Source organism: Panthera onca, chromosome D3, assembly GCF_046562875.1.
Source record: "Panthera onca isolate mPanOnc1 chromosome D3, mPanOnc1 haplotype 2, whole genome shotgun sequence".
Classification (NCBI taxonomy): domain Eukaryota; kingdom Metazoa; phylum Chordata; class Mammalia; order Carnivora; family Felidae; genus Panthera; species Panthera onca.
The window spans coordinates 6,321,409-6,344,273 of NC_138350.1; the positions used below are offsets into that span (position 1 = coordinate 6,321,409).

Below are 22,865 nucleotides of genomic sequence, written 5' to 3' on the forward strand. Positions count from 1 at the left end.
AGGGTTCTCCCCTAAAGGTTTCACAGAGAATGTGGCCCTGCTGACAGCTGGCTTTATTCTGTGGGAGAATAAATTTCCGTTGGTTTAAGCCACCCAGTTGGTGATGTTTTGTTGCAGCAACACTAATACAGTGGTCAGTTTTTCAATACTATTAACACGGCTACATTATTATCACCTCTTTCTCGCTTTGTGAGACAGATGTTAGTTTCGTTCAGAAGGTAGAATCCTCACGGATTTGGAAATTAGCTCATAAGAATAAGCAGGGGAGCCTGGGTGGCTCAGTTAGTTAAGCGTACGACTCTTGATTTTGGCTCAGGTCACGATCTCAGTTTGCGGGATCGAGCCCTGCCGGGGGCTCCACGCTGACAGCGCACAGCCTGCTTGGGATTCTCGGTCTCCCTCTCTCTCTGCCCCTCCCCAGCTTGCTCTCTCTCTCTCTCTCTCTCTCTCTCTCAAAATAAATAAACCTTAAAAAAAGGAATAAGCAAATAATTCAACATGAAACTCAAATATAGGACCAATGGGCCTAATAAATTTCTTAAGACAATTAGCTGCACCATGATTTCAGTTTTTCACCATGTTTTTCCTTTTTCTCTTTTCCATTTTTATATATACAAAAGACTGTATGTAACTTATGGGGTATAATTAAAAAGTGAATACCTAAGAAGCAACCATTCATTGAAAAGATCAACAAAACTGATCAATCTTTAGCTAGAATAGCCAAGAAAAAAAGAGAAAAGACTCAAATTACTAATATCAGAACTGAGAGAACATTAGTACCAACCTCTCAGAAATAAAAAGTATGAACAGAATGTTCATTTATAGTTCATTTCTATATATCTGTAACTGATGATGTTATAATGAGATAACTTAGATGAAATGAACACATTTGTAGAAAGACACAAATGACCAAAACTGACTCAAGAAGAAATAGAAACTCTGAACAGACCTATAACAAGTAAAGAGATTTAAAACTTCCACAAAGAAAAGCCAAGGACCAGAAGGCTTCCCTGGTGAATTCTACCAAATATTTTTTTAAAATACCAATTTTCCACAAACTCTCCCCCAAAAAAACAGGAGAAAAGGGAACACGTCCCAATTCATTCTATGAGGACTGCTTTCTGATTTGGAAATTCATTGTGTATTTTCCAAATTTTCTGGGATGACAAAGAGTGCTGTCATGTCTGTGGATTCAAACAGAAATGCGGTGACCATTAATGTGGTCTCCACATGGGTCTCCTTATGTAACTGCCAGAACAAAAGACAGGGAGAAATATAAAAACAAAACCACTCCTCACTGCCATCCATCTCTCTCTGTGCAGTATTTTTGTACCATGCACATTGCAGGTGGCTGAAATTCAAAAACCCAAATTATACCTGGCAAAGGGCTAGAAACGAGTAATTTATTTTAATATCTACATTAAAAAATTTTTTAACGTTTATTTATTTTTGAGAGAGACAGAGACAGAGCACGAGCAGAGGAGGGGCAGAGAGAAAGAGGGAGACACAGAATCCAAAGCAGGCTCCAGGCTCTGAGTTGTCAGCACAGAGCGTGACTTGGGGCTTGAGCCCATGGACTTCGAGATCATGACCTGAGCTGAAGTTGGATGCTTAACCAACTGAGCCACACAGGTGCCCCTTTAATATCTACATTTTATTTAAAAAAAAATTTTTTTAACGTTTATTTATTTTTGAGACAGAGAGACAGAGCATGAACAGGGGAGGGGCAGAGAGAGAGGGAGACACAGAATCTGAAATGGGCACCAGGCTCCGAGCTGTCAGCACAGAGCCCGATGCGGGGCTCGAACTCACAGACTGTGAGATCATGACCTGAGCCAAAGTCAGACGCTTAACCGACTGAGCCACCCAGGTGCCCCTATCTACATTTTAAACTAATATGTGTCCTAACAAGTTGTAGGGCTTGGAATTTTACAAAGAGAGAGAATAAGAGCCACAGAAAAGCAGGAAATAATTTTTTTTTCCAGAACATGAACTCTGCTTTCGTCTGTAGGAATGAATCAGGAATTGAATCTGTACTTGTACACAATATTTATCAATAGGTAACCAATTTCTCCCTGTCCAATAAATTACATAGAAAAAAATCAGAAGAGCACCAGTTTGAAGAAACACCAAATATCAGACTGTCTGGGGCACCCTCATGTCTTGGTCTGGCCCCAACTATCAATAAGAAAATAAAAATCTTTTGCAGTCCAACCATCCATCCATAATTTCTGTGAAAGATCTGAGGCACTTTCCATTTTTCCCCCATGGGTATAAAATATATATGTATATGTTTTGCAAAATTCTTATATGTATATAATTATGGATCCTGCTTCCCCCCCTTTAACACTGTATCTGAGTAATCACCTAGTATTTTCTTTTTTAATTTTTTTTATAACGTTTAATTTTTGAGACAGAGAGAGACAGAGCACGAACAGGGGAGGGGCAGAGAGAGAGGGAGACACGGAATCGGAAGCAGGCTCCAGGCTCTGAGTCATCAGCCCAGAGCCCGACGTGGGGCTCGAACCCACGGACCGTGAGATCGTGACCCGAGCCAAAGTCGGACGCTTAACCGACTGAGCCACCCGGGTGCCCCTCACCTAGTATTTTCAAAGAAGCCATATATTTTCAATGCAACATTCCAGGAATGATCCTTAGACATAATATCATTGGTTACAGATACACATGAATTACAATCGATACTATGTAAGTAGCTTTAAATTGTAACATCTTCCTATGGAATATTTATTGAGTTTATATTACGTACAGTTGCAAGTTAAATTATGTATAATTTTAGTTATAAATAAAACATTATCCACCATCATATTATTTATACTTTGTACTGTGTAATTTTAGTAGTATTATTATAAACATGTGCTACTATTTACTATGAGTCTCTACTCTGAGTAGAGACTAGGGCTAGAAGTATGACCTTTGATGATAGACCTAGGTTCCTAAATTCTGGTGTTCCCATTTTCTTTTTTTTTTTTTTTTTAAAGAAAGTGCTTTATTTTTTTTTAACATTTATTTATTTTTGAGACAGAGAGAGACAGAGCATGAACAGGGGAGGGGCAGAGAGAGAGGGAGACACAGAATCTGAAACAGGCTCCAGGCTCTGAGCCGTCAGCACAGAGCCCGACGCGGGGCTCGAACTCGCGGACCGCGAGATCGTGACCTGAGCCGAAGTCGGCCGCTTAACCGACTGAGCCACCCAGGCGCCCCTGGTGCTCCCATTTTCTATGTGACCTTCTCAACTTCCTTATCTTGGAAAAGGGGGTAAAGGAGTTTTGAAGTTTATTGCAACAATATATTTAAGGTGCTAAACATAATGCCTAATACACAGTAAGCTCTCAACAGGCAGTAACTATTCTTATGATTATTATACTTTCTATGCCTTTGCTAATTACAATACATATAATTATAATATAAATTATAATTTATAGCTATAAATTATAAATTATATGTATAATTTATAATTAAATTATAAATTATATTATAATTAAATTATAAATTATATGTATAGTTTATAATTACATAAATAATATAAACGATATATACAAATTATAAACGTAACATAATGATTTAACTCAATTCAGAACTATAAGGCTAACCCAAAGATACCAAAAAGGAACTCAAAAGTGGGAGTTACTCATACCCAGAGCGTTCCAAAGATCTCAGGGAACATTCTCAGCACAAACCATTGAGTAGGTGATTCACCTCTTACTCTCTTTTCCCATATGACTGATCAAGAATCATAGCTCGATGGGGCGCCTGGGTGGCTCAGTCAGTTGGGCACCTGACTGTGGCTCAGGTCATGGTCTTACAGTTCGTGGGTTCAAACCCCCCGTCGGGCTCTGTGCTGCCAGCTCAGAGCCTGGGGCCTGCTTCGGATTCTGTGTCTCCTTCTCTCTCTGCCCCTCCCGCACTCTCTCTCTCTCCCTCTCAAAAATAAACATTGAAAAGAAGAAGAAGAAGAAAGAAAGAATCACGACTCGAAAAACAAAGTTGGCAGCTTCGGCATCATTGACATTTCTTTCCTGAGCCTCCTTTGCAAGTGTTGGTTGAAAAGGCATGTCTAAACAAAGTTCACGCTTGGGAGAGGAGCCTTGGAGATGGACTAGAACGCCGAGAGCCTTCCCTACGCTCCGGTGTGAAGCCGACCCTGCTGCCCTGCCTCTGCTTGGCTTCAGCCAGCCCTTTGTTGGCATTCTCACGCTGGCCCTCCCTCCACTAAGGCAGTGTTTCATTTGGGTCACTCGGGGAGCTTTAAACATTCTGAGCCCCAGGCCCTGTTCCCAGAGATCCTAACTGAATTCGTCTGGGGTAGAGTATGAGCAGTCATATTTTATAAAAGCTCCTCAGGGGATCTGAATGTATGGCCAGGGTTGAGAAGCATGGCTTTAAGGCAGGGGTTCTCAACTTTGTCGGCGGTCAAAATGACCAGGAGGGCTTATTAAAACAGATGGCTGCTCCCGCCCCCAGACTGATTCAGTGGGTCTGGGATGGAGGGGGAGGGGGGCAGCTGAGAATGTGCATTTCTTATAGGTCTCCAGGTGATGCCAATGCCCCTGGTCTGGGGGCCACATCATGGAGAACCACTGCTCTTAGACCACATCGCTTCTGCAGAGGTGATACTCCTGCCAAAAAGCCTTGTGATTTTCACTGGAGAGGAGTGGTGGCGGGCAGCTGTGAACTTGTTCTTGCTTTGGGCCCACACCTGTCTCCTCCATTAAGCTGTAGCGATCACTTTCGTGTCTATTTCCTCAGCAGCTTCAGAGCCTGGCAGTTGTAGGGACCAGAGAAATAAGAAAGAAAACGAAACAAAACAAAACAAACAATGCAGGCACAAGTGAGGTCATGGGAAAATTTTTCTTAAAATATACCAAAGGCTGGGGCGCCTAGGTGGCTCAGTCGGTTCAGCGTCTTGACTTCAACTCAGGTCATGATCTCTTGCGGTTTGTAAGTTCGAGCCCCACGCTGGGCTCTGTGCTGACAGCTCAGAGCCTGGAGCCTGCTTTGGATTCTGTCTCCCTCTCTCTCTCTCTCTCTGCCCTTCCCCTGCTTGCATGCTTGCTCTCCCTCTCTCTGTGTCTCTCAAAAATAAACATTAAAAAAATTAAAATATACAAAAGGCTTATTTAGAATAACCACTTAGTTACTGCTCTTGTTAGTGCAATTTACTAGAAGTTACCAAGCATTTGGTTTAGTGCTAGGTGAACGAAAGGCAAGACACTTAATTATTCCAGGATAGCCCTATACTCTAGGACTTTATGGTCAGCAAATATCTATTAAGCACCTGCTAGGTGCCAAGCACTGGTCTGGGCCCTGTGAAGAGACACGCAAGAGATCTTAGAATCTTGTTTCAGCATCGTGTTTTATAAATTATGCTTTCTAACCTCCCTGTTAGGCGGTGAGGAACATAATACATTAGAACCGAGGCCTTCCTCACTGTACAAGCAGGCTCCCGGTGTGGGTCAGTGTCTTTTGTGCTGGTTTTATAGGCTCGCAGGCTGGGAGGACTCTCCCTGCTCCACGCGCCTGCCTCCCGACGCAGGGTGCTCTCTAGAACCTCCTCTGCAGGTGAGGAGCCTGTCTCATCACAGCGCACGTCTTCTCCTCTCCCGGGACCCCTTCGAGTGCTTCCACACTGCCCTGGGCAGGGAAGGAGGGGCGCAGAGGAGTAGGGTTCAGGGCTGGGCAGCCTCACTGCACAGTCACATCTGGAGACACTCCTGCTATTTATGAATTGCTCCGTGACTCACAGCTGCCCCCCGCTTCCTCCAGGAACTATATTTGGACGACAGCTGCCTTTCTCCAGGAGTAGGACATGCCACACCCACTGGATGCAGTCCCAGGCCAGCCCTTGGTGCGCGGCCACCACTCTTTCTCCCTGCTGTCTGGGGTGAGGTGACCCAGAAATGAGAACACCACCCATTCCAGGGCCCTCTATGGTGGTGACCTTCACTCAGCCCCTCATCGGAGCCCAGGTGACAAACACTTCCAGGCACTGACTCCAGGAAATGGTTTTAAAGGCTTTCCAATCTAGATGACACTTTCTCCAGCTCATCCCAAACCTACAGTGAGGGCTTGTCAGTTAAGCGCTCACAGCTCTTCAAAGTCCTGCTTCCTTGTAGCTGTGCCCAGAAACAGGGGATAGGTCCTGGTTCCAGTCAAGAAATAGCATAGATGGAAACCAATCTGGCAGTCCTCAAACATAGGGTTATTGGCACAGCAATTCTGCTCCTAGGGACGTACGCGAGAGAAAATAAAACATAGCTCTACACAAAACCTTGTGCACAAATATTCATAGCAGTATTATGCGTAACAGCCAAAACGTGGAAACAACCAAATGCCCATCATTTGATGAGTGCAAAAATAAAATGTGGCACATCCATATGAACGAACAGAATATTAATCAGTCATAAAAAGGAGTGAAATGCGGACACCTGTTACCACACGGGTGAACCCTGAAAACATGATGCTCAGTGAAAGAAGCCAGTCACAGAAGACCACATAGTATGATTCCACTGATATGAAACATCCAGAACAGACAAACCCATAGGGACAGGAAGGAGATTGGTGGGTGCCAGGAGCTGAGGATGGGGGGGGGGGGCGGAGTGACTATTCACGGGTCACTGCATTAAGTGTGTTGATGGGTATGAGGTTTCTTTTTAGGGTGATAAACATGCTGTGGGATTAGATGGTGGTGATGGTTGCACAACTCTGTGAACAAACTAAAAGCCCCTGAATTGTACACTTTAAATGCACGAATTGTATGGTATGTGATATATCTCAATAAAGTTGTTAAAAGGAAAGAAAAATACGGGCGCCTAGGTGGCTCAGTTGGTTGGGTGTCTGTCTCTTGATTTCAGCTCGGACCATGATCTCACAGTCTGTGGGACCGAGCCCCATGGTGGGCTCTGAGCTGATGGCGCGGAGCCTGCTTGGGATTCCTCTTCTCCTCTCTCTGCCCCTCCCCTACTCTCTCTCTCTCTCTCTCAAAATAAATAAACATTTTTTAAAATCTTAAAAAAAAAAGAAAGAAAAATAACACGAGGTGAAGCCATGGCAAAGGCAAGTAACAAAGTATTTTTTTTTAATTTTTTTTTTAATGTTTATTTATTTTTGAGACAAAGAGAGACAGAGCATGAACGGGGGAGGGTCAGAGAGAGAGGGAGACACAGAATCTGAAACAGGCTCCAGGCTCTGAGCTGTCAGCACAGAGCCCGACGCGGGGCTTGAACTCACGGACCATGAGATCATGACCTGAGCCGAAGTCAGACGCCCAACCGACCAAGCCACCCAGGCGCCCCACAAAGTATTTTTTTTTAAATATATTTTCTACCATCACTATGTTCTAACCTGTTCTAATCATAAAACCAGTAAAGATAGAATATGCTTGTTATAAAAAATTTAAGCAATGGAGATAGGGAAATGAAGTGCCCTATAATTCCCCATCTCTCAGCAATAGCCAGTGTTTGATGTCCCAGCTTTTAGGGTTTCTTCCTTGTTTGCACTACAGCACATGTGTAGAAACAGAACATGGGGTCTGGGCCCGGCCAGCTGGGGCGCAGACGCAGCTCTACCCTCAGGGGCTGTGACTGGGAAAGCTCCCTCGCCTCCCTAAGCCTCACTTCCCCATCTGTGACACTGAGACAATAAAAGCATCTCCCTGCTGTGGGAGGGAGGACTGAAGGACGGTGGGGTTAGCCCCGAACCTGGCACAGGGTGAGAGCCCCAGAGAGAAGAGCCTGGTTGGTGCTGTTGCTGGTGTTATTACGGTATTATGGTCACCTCCATTCTTTCTTGGTGGCTGCGTGGCATTTCAGGATTTCCTTCTTTAAATGCATTAAAGTGTGAACAATAGAAATTATTTTGTCTTGCCCTCATCTCTCTGAAGGGGAGACACCCTGCTCGCTGGTGTAGGGACTCAGCTGACCGGGAAGGCCTCCCCACAACAGTGGGCCATGGGAAACAGCTCCTGACATTCCGGCTTCAGAGCAAATCTAACACAGTGACGGCTTCTTTTCAAAGTGCAAATCACCAAATTCCCACTGGGGTCTTTATCAGAGCAGAAATTGTGCCCATGACCACTGGCTCAGATTTCTCCTCCTTGTATGGGGAAGGCTGTGCTGCTTGGCCACAGTCCCTCCATCCCAGCTGGGACCATGGTTTAGCCACAAGATTAGCACAAACGGCTTTGGGAGGATTTGTTTGTTTATCTTTCTGGGTTTTGTTCTAGATACAAAAGCAACACAAGCTACATGCTTGCAGCTAAGAAAAATTAGAATAAATTAGAATACTACAGAAGTGTATGAGTCCCCGCCCCCACCCCATATATAACCACAACTGTCTTCTGAGGAGGGTACAAGCCACTAAATGGGAAGTTTCTTCATTTATAGACCCTTGAGATGGGCTTATATTGCAGGTTTGGAAACCAGCTAAGAGCCCAACTGCCACGGCTGGCAGAGGGAGAACGTGGAGTTCCTGGGGGCGCACCAGGAAAGAGGGGGAACAGAGCACGGAATTCAGCATGGGGTAAAGGCCAGCAAGGAAGCCCCTGTCCGGGTCCTCGTCAGGACTGGGAAGAAGGTCTCAAAGCAGTTTCAGGTAAATTGCTGTGAAATGTGCTTACGTGTGACTCTTTCTGACGATGCCCAAATTTTCAAGAAAGTTGTCTTGTGTGTGTGGGCTTTGTGTTTTTGTGGAAACCAAGGAAAGAGCTGAGAGTATCAGGTCTGGAATGATGTGGGCTAGACAGAGTCTGCACACACACACGTGGACGCCCCCCCACCCCCAGGGTAGCCCCAAAACTCTGGAACCAGAGCCAGGTTCCAGCTGGTACCAGGGGCCTCTGTGGACATGGGGTTATATGTACAGAGTAGGAAGTAAAAGTTCTCCCAGATCCCAGCCCTCAGAAATCAATGTCATTGAGCGTTTGGAGCATGTTCTTTCAGAGTTTTGCTAGGAGTGTACAAATATATAAATTATCATTAATGAGATGAGATTATGCTTTACATACTGTTTTGCCCTTTTCCGTTTAAATTTTTTTAATGTTTATTTATTTATTTTTTCAACGTTTTTTTTTTTTTTTTTTTTTTTTTTGGGACAGAGAGAGACAGAGCATGAACGGGGGAGGGTCAGAGAGAGAGGGAGACACAGAATCGGAAACAGGCTCCAGGCTCCGAGCCATCAGCCCAGAGCCTGACGCGGGGCTAGAACTCACGGACCGCGAGATCGTGGCCTGGCTGAAGTCGGACGCTTAACCGACTGCACCACCCAGGCACCCCAATGTTTATTTATTTTTGAGAGAGAGAGAGAGAAAGAGAGAGAGAGAGAGAGTGTGTGTGTGTGTGTGTGTGTGTGTGTGTGTGTGTGTGTACATGAGCGGGGGAGGGGCAGAGAGAGAGGGAGACAAAGACTCAGAAGCAGGCTCCAGGCCCTGAGCGGTCAGCACAGATCCCGACGCGGGGCTCGAAACCACAGACCATGAGATCATGACCTGAGCCAAAGTCAGACGCTTAATGCTTAACAAGGCCACCCCAGCGCCACTGCCCTTTTCCATTTAAATAACAAAACCTGAACATTCTTTAAGTCAAGAAATGTAGGTCAGTTTCACTTTTTAAGGACTGCTAAGCGTAGGTCTGCCTGGTTTATTTATCCCATCTCTTATCAAGGGACATTAGGGTTGTTTTAACATTTCATCATCAGGAAAATAAACGACAATTGTCCTTTCATATGCACATCACTCACATTTGTGTGAGTTTTTCTGGAGGACACGCTCCTAAAAGTAGATTAGGTGGGTCCAAAGACACGTAAAAAGTTAAACAATTGTTGGGGCGCCTGGATGGCTCAGTCAGTTAAGCGTCTGACTCTTGGTTTCGGCTCAGGTCATGGTCTCGCGGTTCGTGGGTTCGGGCTCCACATCGGGCTCTGTGCTGACAGTGTGGAGCCTGCTTGGGGTTCTCTCTCTTTCCTTCTCTCTCTGCCCCTCCCCTACTCATACTATCTCTGTCTCTCTCAAAATAAATAAATTAAAACTTTAAAAAAGGAAATACAAAATCAAAAGTTAGACGATTATTTATTTCTTCTCTAGACACTCCTAAACAACACTTAAGTGCTGTTGTTGAATATACCGAATACTTCAGGGCTACTATTAACTACTCTGAGATCAAATAATAATGGCCAGGATTCTATTTTCCTTGTTGTCTTTGCAGCCACATATGACCAAAGAGCGTCCGTCATTCATTCATTCATTCACTCACTCGTCTGACCAATATTCTCTGAGTGTCTATTTATCATGTGAGCACTTGCCAGTCATAAACAGACGTCTCTGCCAGGGTTGGCCTTACATTTATCGAACTAAGTGGTTATACTACTGTTAATTCACTGCGAAAACCTACCAGGGTTAAACACTGCTCTGCAAGCTAAATAGAAACGTAGCTACCAGTAACCAGGGAACACATGTGACAGGTGAGCCCTGCCCCAACATGATATTCCAAAGTCCTGGAGGAAAAGAAAACTTCTACAGATAGAAGATGAAACTCTGTCTTATGTGAGCTCAGCTATAGGAAACAATGACACGTAAGTTTTGGTTCCTTCTGTAACACTATGAACAGTGTAAATCTTTCATTTAAAAAATGAAGATGTATGGGGCTCCTGGGCGGCTTAGTCGGTTGGGTGTCCGACTTTGGCTCAGATCACAATCTCACGGTTTGTGGGTTCGAGCCCCGGAGCTTGCTTCAGATTCTGTGTCTCCCTCTCTGTCTGCCCCTCCCCCACTTGTGCTCTGTCTGTCTCTCTCTGTCTCTCTCAAAAAAAAAAAAAAAAAAAAATCTGTAAGAGCAGCCCAGCCCGATGACTTTGGCTGTGTTATGCCCAGGTACAGCGATCTGCAAAGGATGGGAGTGGTTAGGGATTCTTTGGGGAGGGTTATATTCTTATGTAATTTGGCTTCAATTTACCACACTGACTAGAGTGAAATCCCCAAGCCAGTTAAAATGACGTAAGAAAAATATACATAATGTATAGCCTTGGTTGGGGCGGGAAGGCTGAATCTCTGTGACTGAGTCTTTTATGTAACCAAGTTTAGCTGGGCAGACTTCTTCGTGCAACTTCTCGGGGGAGGGGGAACAGCTGCATCTCAATAGGAAATGTTTCATTAACCACGACAAAGCCTGGATTTAAAAGTTTCAAAGCCCTGAAAACATTTTTATTGAAACCGCTATAAATCCAATGTGAAAACAAGAGACCAAAAAGCTCTCCCTGTGCAGCTTCAGACATGAACTGACTCATCAGCTAGCAAAGTTTGCACACTCACATGGCCACATCTGGATCGGGGGTCTTCAGAGAACATCGCCAAAGAGTGAGTGTATTTTTCTTTTAGGTGGATTAAAAACCCTGGAGTCCAAGGGATTAATGAAGGCATTCGAGCGGGGCACTGAAAGTCTCCTTTTTAACAGCGGGAGAGATGTATACAACAGCCATTGAAAACCTTGCAATCACCATTTTTATTTCTATTTATGTTTGTAACTAATGCTCAATGTCACTTTATGACATTTGTTGAAGACTGACATTTTTTTTCTGGGTACCTTTTACTCATCAACGAGACATGGAGAGGCTGTTAGGCTCTATTACATTTTGCCAATGACCAGGTAACTGAGTATGCCTTAGTGACTGCCCGTCCTTGCTTCTGCAGGAAGCAGGGAAAGGCTGGTCACTCTGTGTCTACCCTCCGTCTGTAGCAGTTCATGTGGCCAGTGAGTGATGGTCACTAAGGCTAAACGCCCAGAATTCCCTCACTAACCAGGCACGACTGCAGAGGAGGAGGACACGCTTATATAAGCTCAGGGCTGAAAATTGAGAATCCTGAAAGGAGTGGCTGGCTGGTTCAGTCGGTAGAGCCTGCAACTCTTGATTTCAGGGTCGTGAGTTCAAGCCCCACACTGGGTGAAGAGCAAGGAAGGAAGGAAGGAAGGAAGAAAGAAAGAAAGAAAAGAAAGAGAAAGAAGGAAAGAGAAGAAAGAGAAAGAAGGAAAGAAAAGAAAGAGAAAGAAGGAAAGAAAAGAAAAAGAAAGCCCTTAAAAAAAAAAAAAGCAAAGAAAGTCCTGAATGAGAAGCCTGCCATCAGTTTGATGACTTTCAGTCACTTGGCAAAGTGCCCTTACCAGATGAGTCAAGGAAACAACGAACTGGTTTTAGAAAGGAAATTGCGAGCAAAGAACCACACGGTCGGAGGAGTGTTCGTCTACAGGCCTTTCACAATCACACGTCCAGAGATGAGGACTTGAGGATGAAGACAGTAACACTGGATGGTATTTTCTGAAGACTTAACATGTGCCACGTCCTGCGCTACATAGCTGCTCATTTAATCGTCCGTCATTCTGGGAGGTGGGCGCCACTACTGTCCCAGTTTTACACTCGAGACAGAGACTCGGGAGAGATCCAGGAACTCGACCAACTCTTCGCCCCAGAGCCCCTGACATGGGAGCCTGGGCTCCCAGCAGCTATCGGGTGCTACGTCCCAAGTAGGACGGCTTGGATCTGCGACCTTCAGAGAGGCACCGGAATGCTTGCCCACAGGACATAAGTGACCGTGAGCTGGAGACACCCACTGGGGGTGGGGGAGTGGGAGAGGAAGGACCCTCTCCCCAGCTGGACGACTGAGTAAGGGACACCTCAGTTCCAGAGGCCTCTCTGTGAGGTAGGAGTGCCTGGAACCTGCTTCAGAATAGGCCACAGGTGGAGAGGAAGTTGGGGGGTCTGAATGTAATAGGAGTTGATAATTGTTGAAGGTGACTGATGGGTACACAACGGTTTATTACACTATTTTGTCTGCTTTTGTCCATGTTTGGAATTTTCCAAAATAAAGAGTTAAAAATAAGTAAAGAGGGGGCAATCGCATCAACCTCTTAAAAAGAGCACACCGTTTCAGGGCGCCCGGCTCAGTTGAGCGTCTGACTTCCACTCGGGTCATGATCTCACAGTTTGTGAGTTCGAGCCCCGTGTCACCCTCTGTGCTGACAGCTCGGAGCCTGGAGCCTGCTTCAGATTCTGTGACTCCCTCTCTCTGTCCTTCCCCTGCTCATGCTCTGTCTCTCTCTCAAGAATAAATAAACATTAAAAAAAAAAAACAAAAAGAACACACCATTTTGACAGGAAATACTGAAGTAAGAAGAGGGTCTGAGTAAGCACCTATTCTGTGTCACACTGGATGGGGGGGGGGGGGGCGCTCCTTGGACTCCTGTCCTCAGGTCCTCGTGATGACATACGAGGTCAGAGCTGCTTCCAGCCTCATCTGACAGATGGGGACGCAGGAACTCAGACTATAGTGGAAATGACTTGCCAAGGGAGCCAGTAGGTCAGCCAGGTTCTGCGTCCCTGCCCTTCCTACAACATCTGCTTTTCCCTCCTCCTCAGTCTGGAAGTACTAGGCATTATGCCAGCCAATCCCTCGAGAAGATGGGTATTAGCTTAAGATAAATGTTTGGCTAAAAAAAGAAGATGAACCACAGATACAATAGAGAAGATGAAACGCAGAGGGAGTAGAGCCTGAGTGAGAAGTCAAAGGCAATACTTCCAGACTGAAATGAGACAGGTTTCCACAATCAGTCCATTTGGGGGGTGCTATCCTGCATGCATACACCTCACTTCAAGACTCCCAGTGTCCAATAAACTTTTATTTTTTATTGTCCTTTAAAGTTTATTTATTTATTTTGAGAGAGAGAGAGCCAGCTCACGCACAAGTGGGGGAGGGACAGAGAGGAGGAGAGAGAGAATCCAAAGGAGGTTCCACGCTGTCAGCACGGAGCCCAATATGGGGCTTAAACTCATGAACCGTGAGATCTCAACCTGAGCCAAGATCAAGACTCGGACGCTTAACTGACTGAGCCACCCACGTGCCCCTTCAGTAAACTTTTAGCGCCTCAGAATAATGGACCCATTTTTTTTTTTCTATGCAGAATTCCATTTGGAGACCACTCCTCCTGCCCCAGAATCCTCATGGTCAAGGTGGCTGACCCTGCCTCTGATTCCAGGTGCAGGGAGTATACAGGCCTGGCCAACCCGAGCAGCACCTGCCCGAGGACAGTGGCCAGGAGGCTGGGGGTGGTCACCAGGGCTCTGGGGTTGTGCATGCTGAACATGGGCCAAGGGACCCCCTGAGAAGAAAGGCAACACGGAGGCAAGTGAGGCCCCGGAAGAAGGACACCCTCTGGAGGAGGTGTGAGTGCCCGGATGAGGTTACACTGGGTGTTACCGCTGCCTCTAGAGTCGGAGTGTGGCGACCCAAAAACTAGTTCGCGTTAGGTTTCTATAACCCGTAACCAAAGGAGAGTCCTGACCAATAATCCTGTTTCGCTGTGCTGAATCGTCCTTTCTCCGGCATAAGTGGCCTCGGTAAACACCTCAGGGGCCAGTGTGCTAAGGCAGGGGTTTGAAACCTGGGGGGGGGGATATGCAGATTGCCAGGCCGCATACCTGGAGATTCTGATTGGCTAGACCCAGGATGGGCCCAGGAATCTGTCTCCTTAGCAAGTGCTCCACGTAATTCTGATGCAGCCTGCCAGTTTGGGAACCAATAGTCCAAGGAGCGTGCTTTGGAGCGACAGCTCCCAGGAACACTTTCATGTGGGTCGCGTCAGCCTCAACTTTCTCCCTACCTGCTTCCATTTCCGGGCATGTACTTTTACCAAAACGTACATTGGTCAAAAGACCTTTTGATGGGGCGCCTGGGTGGCTCAGTCGGTTGAGCTTCCGACTTCGGCTCAGGTCACGATCTCACCGTCTGTGAGTTCGAGCCCCGCGTCCGGCTCTGTGCTGACAGCTCAGAGCCTGGAGCCTTCTTCGGATTCTGTGTCTCCCTCTCTCTCTAACCCTCCCCCGCTCATGCTGTGTCTCTCTCTGTCTCAAAAATAAAATAAAACATTAAAAAAAAAAAAAGACCTTTTGAGGAGCTTGTTAGAATACCTGTTGAGCTTAAGGTGCTCTCCCTGGTCTCTGCATGGGTCTGTGGGCTCGCAGAGCTCATCTTTCCAGATGCTATCTGGAGAATGAAGGTCATCTTCCCGTCACACCCAGAGCACACAAAACAGGTGGTTCTAGGCGGGCCACCAAAGCTAGGAGAAATACCAGGGACCACAGCTTACACCCCTAAAACGCACCGAGCCACCAGTGTGGGCACCACATCTCAGCTGGGTCTCAGGCCTTCCGTATGCCTGATGGCGTGCCGTGAAATGCTACATTTTTGGAAAGCTGTTTGGCAGCACAGCCTTGAAGTTCCTATTCTCTGACCCAGTGATTCCATTTCTAGGATGCTGAGACTGGAAAATAATCAGAGGAGTATGCAAAAACTGCACACAGAGATGCTCATCACAACCATGTCTCTGACAGCCAAACACTTCAAGACAATCTACATGGCTGTCAGCTGGGGACCGGCGCAAGCAAGTACCCAGCCTGTAAAAAGCATGTTGTCTACATCAAACGAAAAAGCTCCCGCCCGGTGGGGTGTCTGGGTGGCTCAGTTGATTGAGTGAGCACCCAACTCTTGATTTGGGCTCAGGTCATGATCTCATAGTTCAGGGGATCGAGCCCGACACTGGGCTCGGTGCGGGCAGCATGGAGCCTGCTTGGGATTCCCTCTCTCCCCCCCCCCTCTCTCTGCCCCTCCCTTGCTTATGTGTGTGCACATGTTCTTTCTTGCTCTTGCTCTCTAAATAAATAAGTAAACATTTTAAAAAAGCTTCTGGGGGCGCCTGGGTGGCTCAGGCGCCTGAGTGTCCAACTTCAGCTCAGGTCACGATCTCACAGTTTGTGGGGTTGGGCTCTGTGCTGACAGCTCAGAGCCTGGAGCCTGCTTCGGATTCTGGGTCTCCCTCTTTCTCTGCCCCTCCCCTGCTCGTGCTCTGTCTCTCTCACTCTCTCTCTCAAAAATAAATAAGCATTAAAAAAAATTAAACAAAACATTAAAAAAAAACTTCTGCACAACAAAAAGAAATTAGTAAAATGAAAAGGTGACGTATGGAATGAGAGAAAATATTTGCAAACCACATATCTGATAAGGGGCTACTCTCTAAAATATATAAGGAAAACATATAACCCAATAGCAAAAAAATAAATAACCCAATTTAAAAATGGGCCAAAGACCCAAACAACCATTTTTCCAAAAAAGATATTCAAATGTGAAAAGGTGCACAATGTCCCTAATCATCAGGAAAACACAGATCAAAGCCATAATGAGCTGTCACTTCACACCTGTTAGAATGGCAAAAGGTAACTGGTGACGAGGATGTGGAGAAAAGGGATCCCTTGTGCACTGTTGGTGGGAATAAAGAAAGAAAATGTGATTTCTGTATACATCATGGAACACTATTCAACCATAAAAAAGAAGGAAATCCTGCCATTTACGACAACATGGATGAAACTTGAGAGCTTTATGCTAAGTGAAATAAGTCAAAGAAAGACAAATGCATGTATGTGGAATCTAAAAAAACAAAACAAAACAAAACACAACACCAAACTCATAGAAATAGAAAACAGAGAGTGGCTGCCAGGGTACAAACTTCCAGTTATAAGATGAAAAAGTCCCAGGGAGGTAATGTACAGCATGACCACTATAGATTTTGAAAGTTCTCACCACACCAAAAAATGGTAGCTACACGCGGTGGTGGTCTGTTAACTGACCTTACTGTGGTGATCGTTTTTGCAACAATACGTATATAAAATTACTAAACTGTATGCCTTAAACTATATAGGTTGTATGTCAATTTTGTCTCAACAAAGCTGGGGGGAAAAGTATATTGTCAAGGAATTTTTGCCACCATGCTTACAAAACAACAGTTACTGAGAATGTTGACACAGGGGCGCCTGGGTGGCTCACTCGGTTAAGCGTCCGACTTTGGCTCAAGTCATCATCTCGCGGTTCGTGAGTTCGAGCTCCGCATTGGGCTCTGTGCTGACAGCTCAGAGCCCGAAGCCTGCTTCAGATTCTGTGTCTCTCCCTCTCTCTGCCCCGCCTCTGTCTGTCTCTCAATAATAAAGTAACGCTAAAAAAAATTTTAAAGAATGTTGATACAAATATATACATATATATACACATACACAGATATGCCTATATACTCACACAAATCTGTACATATGTACATGTATATGCACACATCCTCTGTAAACTGTTGATATATATTGTCACAGACACATATATGCCATATAATGCCAATTCCTTATTTAAAAATATAGATGTATCTGGGGTGCCTGGGTGGCGCAGTCGGTTAAGCGTCCGACTTCAGCCAGGTCATGATCTTGCGGTCCGTGAGTTCGAGCCCCGCATCGGGCTCTGGGCTGATGGCTCGGAGCCTGGAGCCTGTTTCCGATTCTGTGTCTCCCTCTCTCTCTGACCCTCCCCCGTTCATGCTCTGTCTCTCTCTGTCCCAAAAATAAATAAAAAACGTTGAAAAAAAAATTTAAAAATATAGATGTATCTATACCCATGCATAAAACAATAGAAGGAAGTCCACTAAAATGTTAACAGTGATTATCTCTGAGTAATTTCTATTTTCTTCTTTATAGTTCTATTTTCTAAATCAGGGTAAGTTACAAAATTAAGGCATATCCTTCAAAAATCATGTTCTCAGAGAATTACTAATACATGGAAAATGCTTATGAAATGACATCAAGAGGAAATATAGGGTAAAAATATATATTCAATACAATACCAATTAGGTGTTTAAATTATATATATACAAAATTTTATATAGATACCTCGGAAAATACTAAAAACTGTTAAGTCTGTGTAGTGGGATTATTAGTATTTTCTTCATTTCATTTGCGTACCGTTTCCAAGCTTTCTTTCCTTTTTTTTTTTTAAGATTTTTTTTTTTTAATGTTTATTTACTTTAGAGAGAGAGAAGGGGGGAGGATCCAAAGCTGGCTCTGTGCAGGGCTCAAATTCACAAACTGTGAGATCATGACCTGAGCTGGAGTCGGAGGCTTAACCGACTGAGCCGCCCAGGTGCCCCAAACTTTCTACAATGAGAATGTGTTAACACCTCAAGTCTGAGAGAAAACCCAGTCAGTTGCATCGTAACCACGGTTTCTAAGGGGAGCACTCTCCCTCGAGAGCTTCTGGTCCCTTGCGGCTGGGCGTGTTATGTGAGGTCATGAGGAATGACTGTGTCTCCTGAGCCCACAGCACAGGATGAGCACCCACCTCCCAGAGGCGCCCCATTCACACAGGCCAGGTTAACAGCAACTACAAAGTGAAGGTCATCCCAATAACGACCATTTACGGAGCTTTTCCTATGCGCCTGGCCCTGTGCTGAGTGCTTTGTGGGCATTTCTCGGGCATCATCTCCTTGAACTCATCAGGGGCCAGTCTAATTCCAAAACCCAGGCTCTTACTGGCATCAAACTGTGGTAAGGAAGAAGTCTTTAAGGAATATCTTTATGGTAAGTCTGTTCCTAAGGAGAGTGTCTGGGATGCCCACAACCTTCTTTTTGATCCATTTACGTAAGAATAATGTTAAATTTTTACTTTTGACCTATAATTGTTGCTCCCAGAGGTCGTTTTCATGAATAACATGTCCCACTGCTGCTCTTGTTTTCGTTCCGCCTACCTTTTCTTCCGAGGGGTAAAAGCCAACTGCTCTCATGACAAAAGGAAGCTCCGACAGGCAAATGTGTTCCGACACCTCTCTGGTCTCCATTGTATCAATTCCTTGACTACGGAGCTGAGAATAGTAAAAATAGTCTTCCAGCTCCTATGTGCAAATACAATGAAACACAACACACATTTTGGCTCAAGTCTGCAGCATCCATTAGGACTTCAAGGACATTTTCTAGAAAGTACGTTCTGAGCTCAGTGGGGAAAAGAGCTTTGGGAAAAAGGCAAGAAGGTTCATCCCGGGCTCATTTGTTTCACAAACTTAACTAGATGTTACCAGGAAGTGTTTACTCTGAGGACAATTACCCTGTAGAATTTTCCTTCCCTGCCACCAGCCACCAGACCGTAGAACGGGGTCAAGTCTTCACCCCCGAGAGAAACTGCAGCCTCCAGAGCACTAGAACGGTGACAGAAACATCGCTGTTAGGGAGCGCTCGCGCCTGAGCACTGGCCAGCCCGAGTCCCGCTGGCACTGCGGACCTCGGCAGGGTGTCACGATGCCCGTACAAGTAGGGTCTCCGTAAACTTGTCAGGAAAATTCCTTCTGAAATGAAGCCAAAAACGAAAAATTCAATTTCAATGTGGAACCTGGTGGTACAGGGTACCTGCCTTAACGGTAGTGATATTCTCTCGCCGATGACAGGGCAGGCGCTTGGCAATTTGTGGGCAATCTTCGGGGAGCACGGCTCCTCCCCTGAGGGAGGCAGGGAGGTGGGGGGAGGGAGGGAGGACCCCTGTGCACTGAAACCACAGTGCTCCCCAGTAGAGCCGCGTCCCTCGTGAGATCTGTGCGACCAGAGCCAAAAACGGGGTAAGTGCAGGTACACTGCCAACACTAATTGCTTCCATAAAAACTCGGGAGGCCACAAGGGACCCATGCCAGTCAGATAAAAATAACCCTCTGCTCTCTAACATGGGGTCAGGTTTTCTAAAAATAGGCACCGTAAATGGTAAGAAAACCTACTTTTGTGTGTGAGACTGACTCTGCCCCGCACGAAATACACGTAATAGGAAATCATTGTAATAGTCCGCTAACTGGATTTCTGCTAATCAGGCCGTTAGCCTCTTCGTGGAGCTGTTAAAACACACTTCGGTGTAGACCACGGCAGGGAAGTGGTTAAGTATCCAGAATCTGGAGTCAGAGGGACACGCGTTGAGTCCTGGCTCTGCCACTCGCAAGCAGTGTGGTCACGGGTCAGCGACAGCCTCCCTGGTCCCCAGTTTCCTCATCTATGAAATGGGAATAGTCACAGGTCTGCCTCACAGGGTTGTTTCGAAAATAAAGTGAAGGCGCATAAAGGGTTTGACACGAAGCCCTTTGTTTTCCTCTTTGTTTTCCTCCGTGATGAGTGTTTGTTAGGTGTGGCGTTGAATCAGAAAGACCGGATGTGAATCCCAGCCCCACCACTTACTCCAGTGCTGGGGGGGGGGGGGGGGGGGTGTCATTTAGCACCCTGGAGCTAGTTTCCAGATATATGGGGGTACCACCGTGGGGACACTGCCAGTCCCTGCCTCCCAGGATGGCTGTGAGCATGAAATCAGACAATGGGTGGAGAGCAGTCAGCACAGGGCCCGGCCCAGCGAAGGCTCAGTACGAGGAGCGATTATTACTGTTGAACTGGGCATCACTATACACCTGCATGGCTCTCCTCTTCAAAGAGTCAGCCACAAAAGCGTGCTGGCCCTCTGTCGGGGGAGCCCGCATAAGCAGGCTGCCTTCGGGTCTGGGGGAGCTGGTGTATTCTCCAGGGGGCCTGAGGCCCCTCTCCGGCAGGGCCCAGGCTTCACCCAGCTCTCAGCTCTGGTATTAGCCATCGAGGCAGGTATCCAGCGGACAGGGCTCCTCCTCTGTGGCCTCCAGGCCTTGTCCAGGCCCAATCCCGACAGGCTCTGTGGGAGACCACTTTTAGCCACGTGGCTCTGGAACGGGGCCAGGTAAAGGCCAGAAGCGACACAGAGGAGCCTGTCACTACTAGGAGTGTCTGGGAGAGGCTCACAAGAGCTCCAGATTCTCTGGAAACAGCACTCTGGTGGTCAGGACCATACCATGCACCCTACTTCCTGCCCACCGCTGACTGACCCCAGAGAGCGAGAGGGACAGGACTGGCCTGTCCAAGCAGAGCTGGAGAAAGAGACCCACTCCCTCTGCCGTGAGAGCTCCAGTTTGTGAAATCTGAGGACTGTCAGTGGCCATGTTCACTCCGGGTGACAAAACCCACTTGTGCAGAGAATGAAGCCAGTAGCAGAGCCCCACAGAGAGCAAGTGGCGAGGGCGCCTCGTGCACACGCAGTCCCTGCACCTCGTGCAGCATGGTTACCTGAGATGCCCATGACCTTCTCATTAGTTCCCCTTTGTGCTTCAGCTGGGTTTCGAATACTTGCAATAAAAAAAGGGGGTCATGCGCCTGGGTGGCGCAGTCGGTTAAGCGTCCGACTTCAGCCAGGTCACGATCTCGCGGTCCGTGAGTTCGAGCCCCGCGTCAGGCTCTGGGCTGACAGCTCGGAGCCTGGAGCCTCTTTCCGATTCTGTGTCTCCTTCTCTCTCTGCCCCTCCCCCGTTCATGCTCTGTCTCTCTCTGTCCCAAAAATAAATAAAAAAACGTTGAAAAAAAAACTAAAAAAAAAAAAAAAAAAAAAAAAAAGGGGGGTCATTAGGGCACAAAGGGCAAGGAGGCTTATTGCGAACCTACTGTGTGCCGAGCCATACTTCTGGGACATGAGCTCAGTCAGGAGAAGCAGTGAACACTGTAATCAGCACATGGTAAGGTTCAGCAAATGCTCCCTAGGGGAGGAGGCAGGAGAGGAACAGCAGCTGTGGTAATCTCTACCCTCAAAACACTGATGGTATTCCCATTTAACAGATGGAGAAACTGAGACTCAGAAGTTAAGGGACTAGCCTGAGGTCATACAGCAAGCAGGCAGGAAAAGTGGTATGTGAATCTGGGTCTTTCTGCTCTTGTCTGAGCACAGCAGCAGGACCCCAGGTGGCTATGAGGTTAAGCACAAAAGAGCAACGGGGGATTTAAAAACGGGTGCCAGGGGCGCCTGGGTGGCTCAGTCAGTTGAGCGTCCCACTCTTGATTTTGGCTCAGCTCATGATCCCAGGGTCGTGGGATCGAGCTCTGAGTCAGGCTCCACACTGAACATGGAGCCTGGCTTAAGACTCTCTCTCCCTCTGCCCCACTTCTCCGCTCGCTCTATCTAAACAAACAAACAAACAAAACCATAAAAACCAAACAGGTGCCAAACAAGGGGAGGAAAAAGGTAGCATGCCAGCAAAGTCGGGGCAAAGGCACAGCACAGTATGCGTGGAATGAACCCTAGGAGAAGATGAAAGGAAGGGGTCTGCCCAGGAGAAGGTCAATGTGCTGCAGTGATCGTATTTGGGCCCAGAAGCACCCTGATTACAATCATGGGAACGTGAGCGGACTTAACATCTGTACTTCACCCTACGACTCACCGTCGTTAGACCAGCAGGGAATTTTGTTTGTTTATTTGTTTAGGGTTGTTACATTTCTTCCCATTAGTGGAGCACTGAACATATTAAGACACCAGAAACAGCAATGAAGTGCTAATTAGCTTATAATGATCCTTTGTCCCCACAACAGATTAAATTGAAATTCTCGGAAGCCTGGACTCTGGCCAGGCACCGGGAAGCCATTGCAAAGCGGGTGCCGTTTTTCACCCTTTAATCTCTACCATGATTATCGAGAAGAAGACAAAAATGAAAAGGTGTGTGTGTGGGAGGGGGGGGAGGGGATTCTGTTCTCTCAGCAGGGTGTGGCTCGCCTCCACTGTTCCAGGGACTGGCCACACACTCAGGAAGTGCTTTTCAATGTGAGAGCTCACCTCTAGCTTCGGAATTCCCAAATTCCCACGATCTGCTCTTAGGTGAAGGCAGAGGTGAAGGTCAGAGTGACAACTGCAGTCTGAAGCCAGCGAGGATCCAGAGCAGACTTACCTGGCGAGTTTTGCTTATATTCAGGTTAAGGGAAGAAGCTTTGATGTCTGCCATAAAAGAAAGATGTACGCTTGGCAGATGACAGGGGGTACACTTTCACTGGGAGCCAGGAATCGAAGGAAGGTAGGATTCTTTAAGAGGGAAGGTGCCGCTGAGCTGTCTATACCCAGCTCTTCAATGGGACGCTGCCGGGCAGGAGGCCATCTGAGAGGCAGGGGCTGGGAGAAGGTGTTGAGGGACGGGCACTGG

General features: G+C 46.6%; 1 protein-coding gene across 6 annotated transcripts in view; it reads right to left on the reverse strand.

Annotated features, from left to right (window-relative positions):
• CFAP251 (cilia and flagella associated protein 251) overlaps positions 1-22,865 on the reverse strand; it is a 67,663-nt gene that overhangs the window by 3,473 nt on the left and 41,325 nt on the right. For 3 of the 6 annotated variants that reach the window (XM_078435845.2, XM_060612215.3, XM_060612211.3), the window contains 2 exons: positions 18,962-19,052; positions 18,609-18,752 (listed from right to left, as the gene is read on the reverse strand). In XM_078435845.2, coding sequence (XP_078291971.2) covers positions 18,609-18,752; positions 18,962-19,052 — 235 coding nt within the window. The other 3 variants (XM_060612218.3, XM_060612216.3, XM_060612217.3) reach the window with 3 other exon arrangements.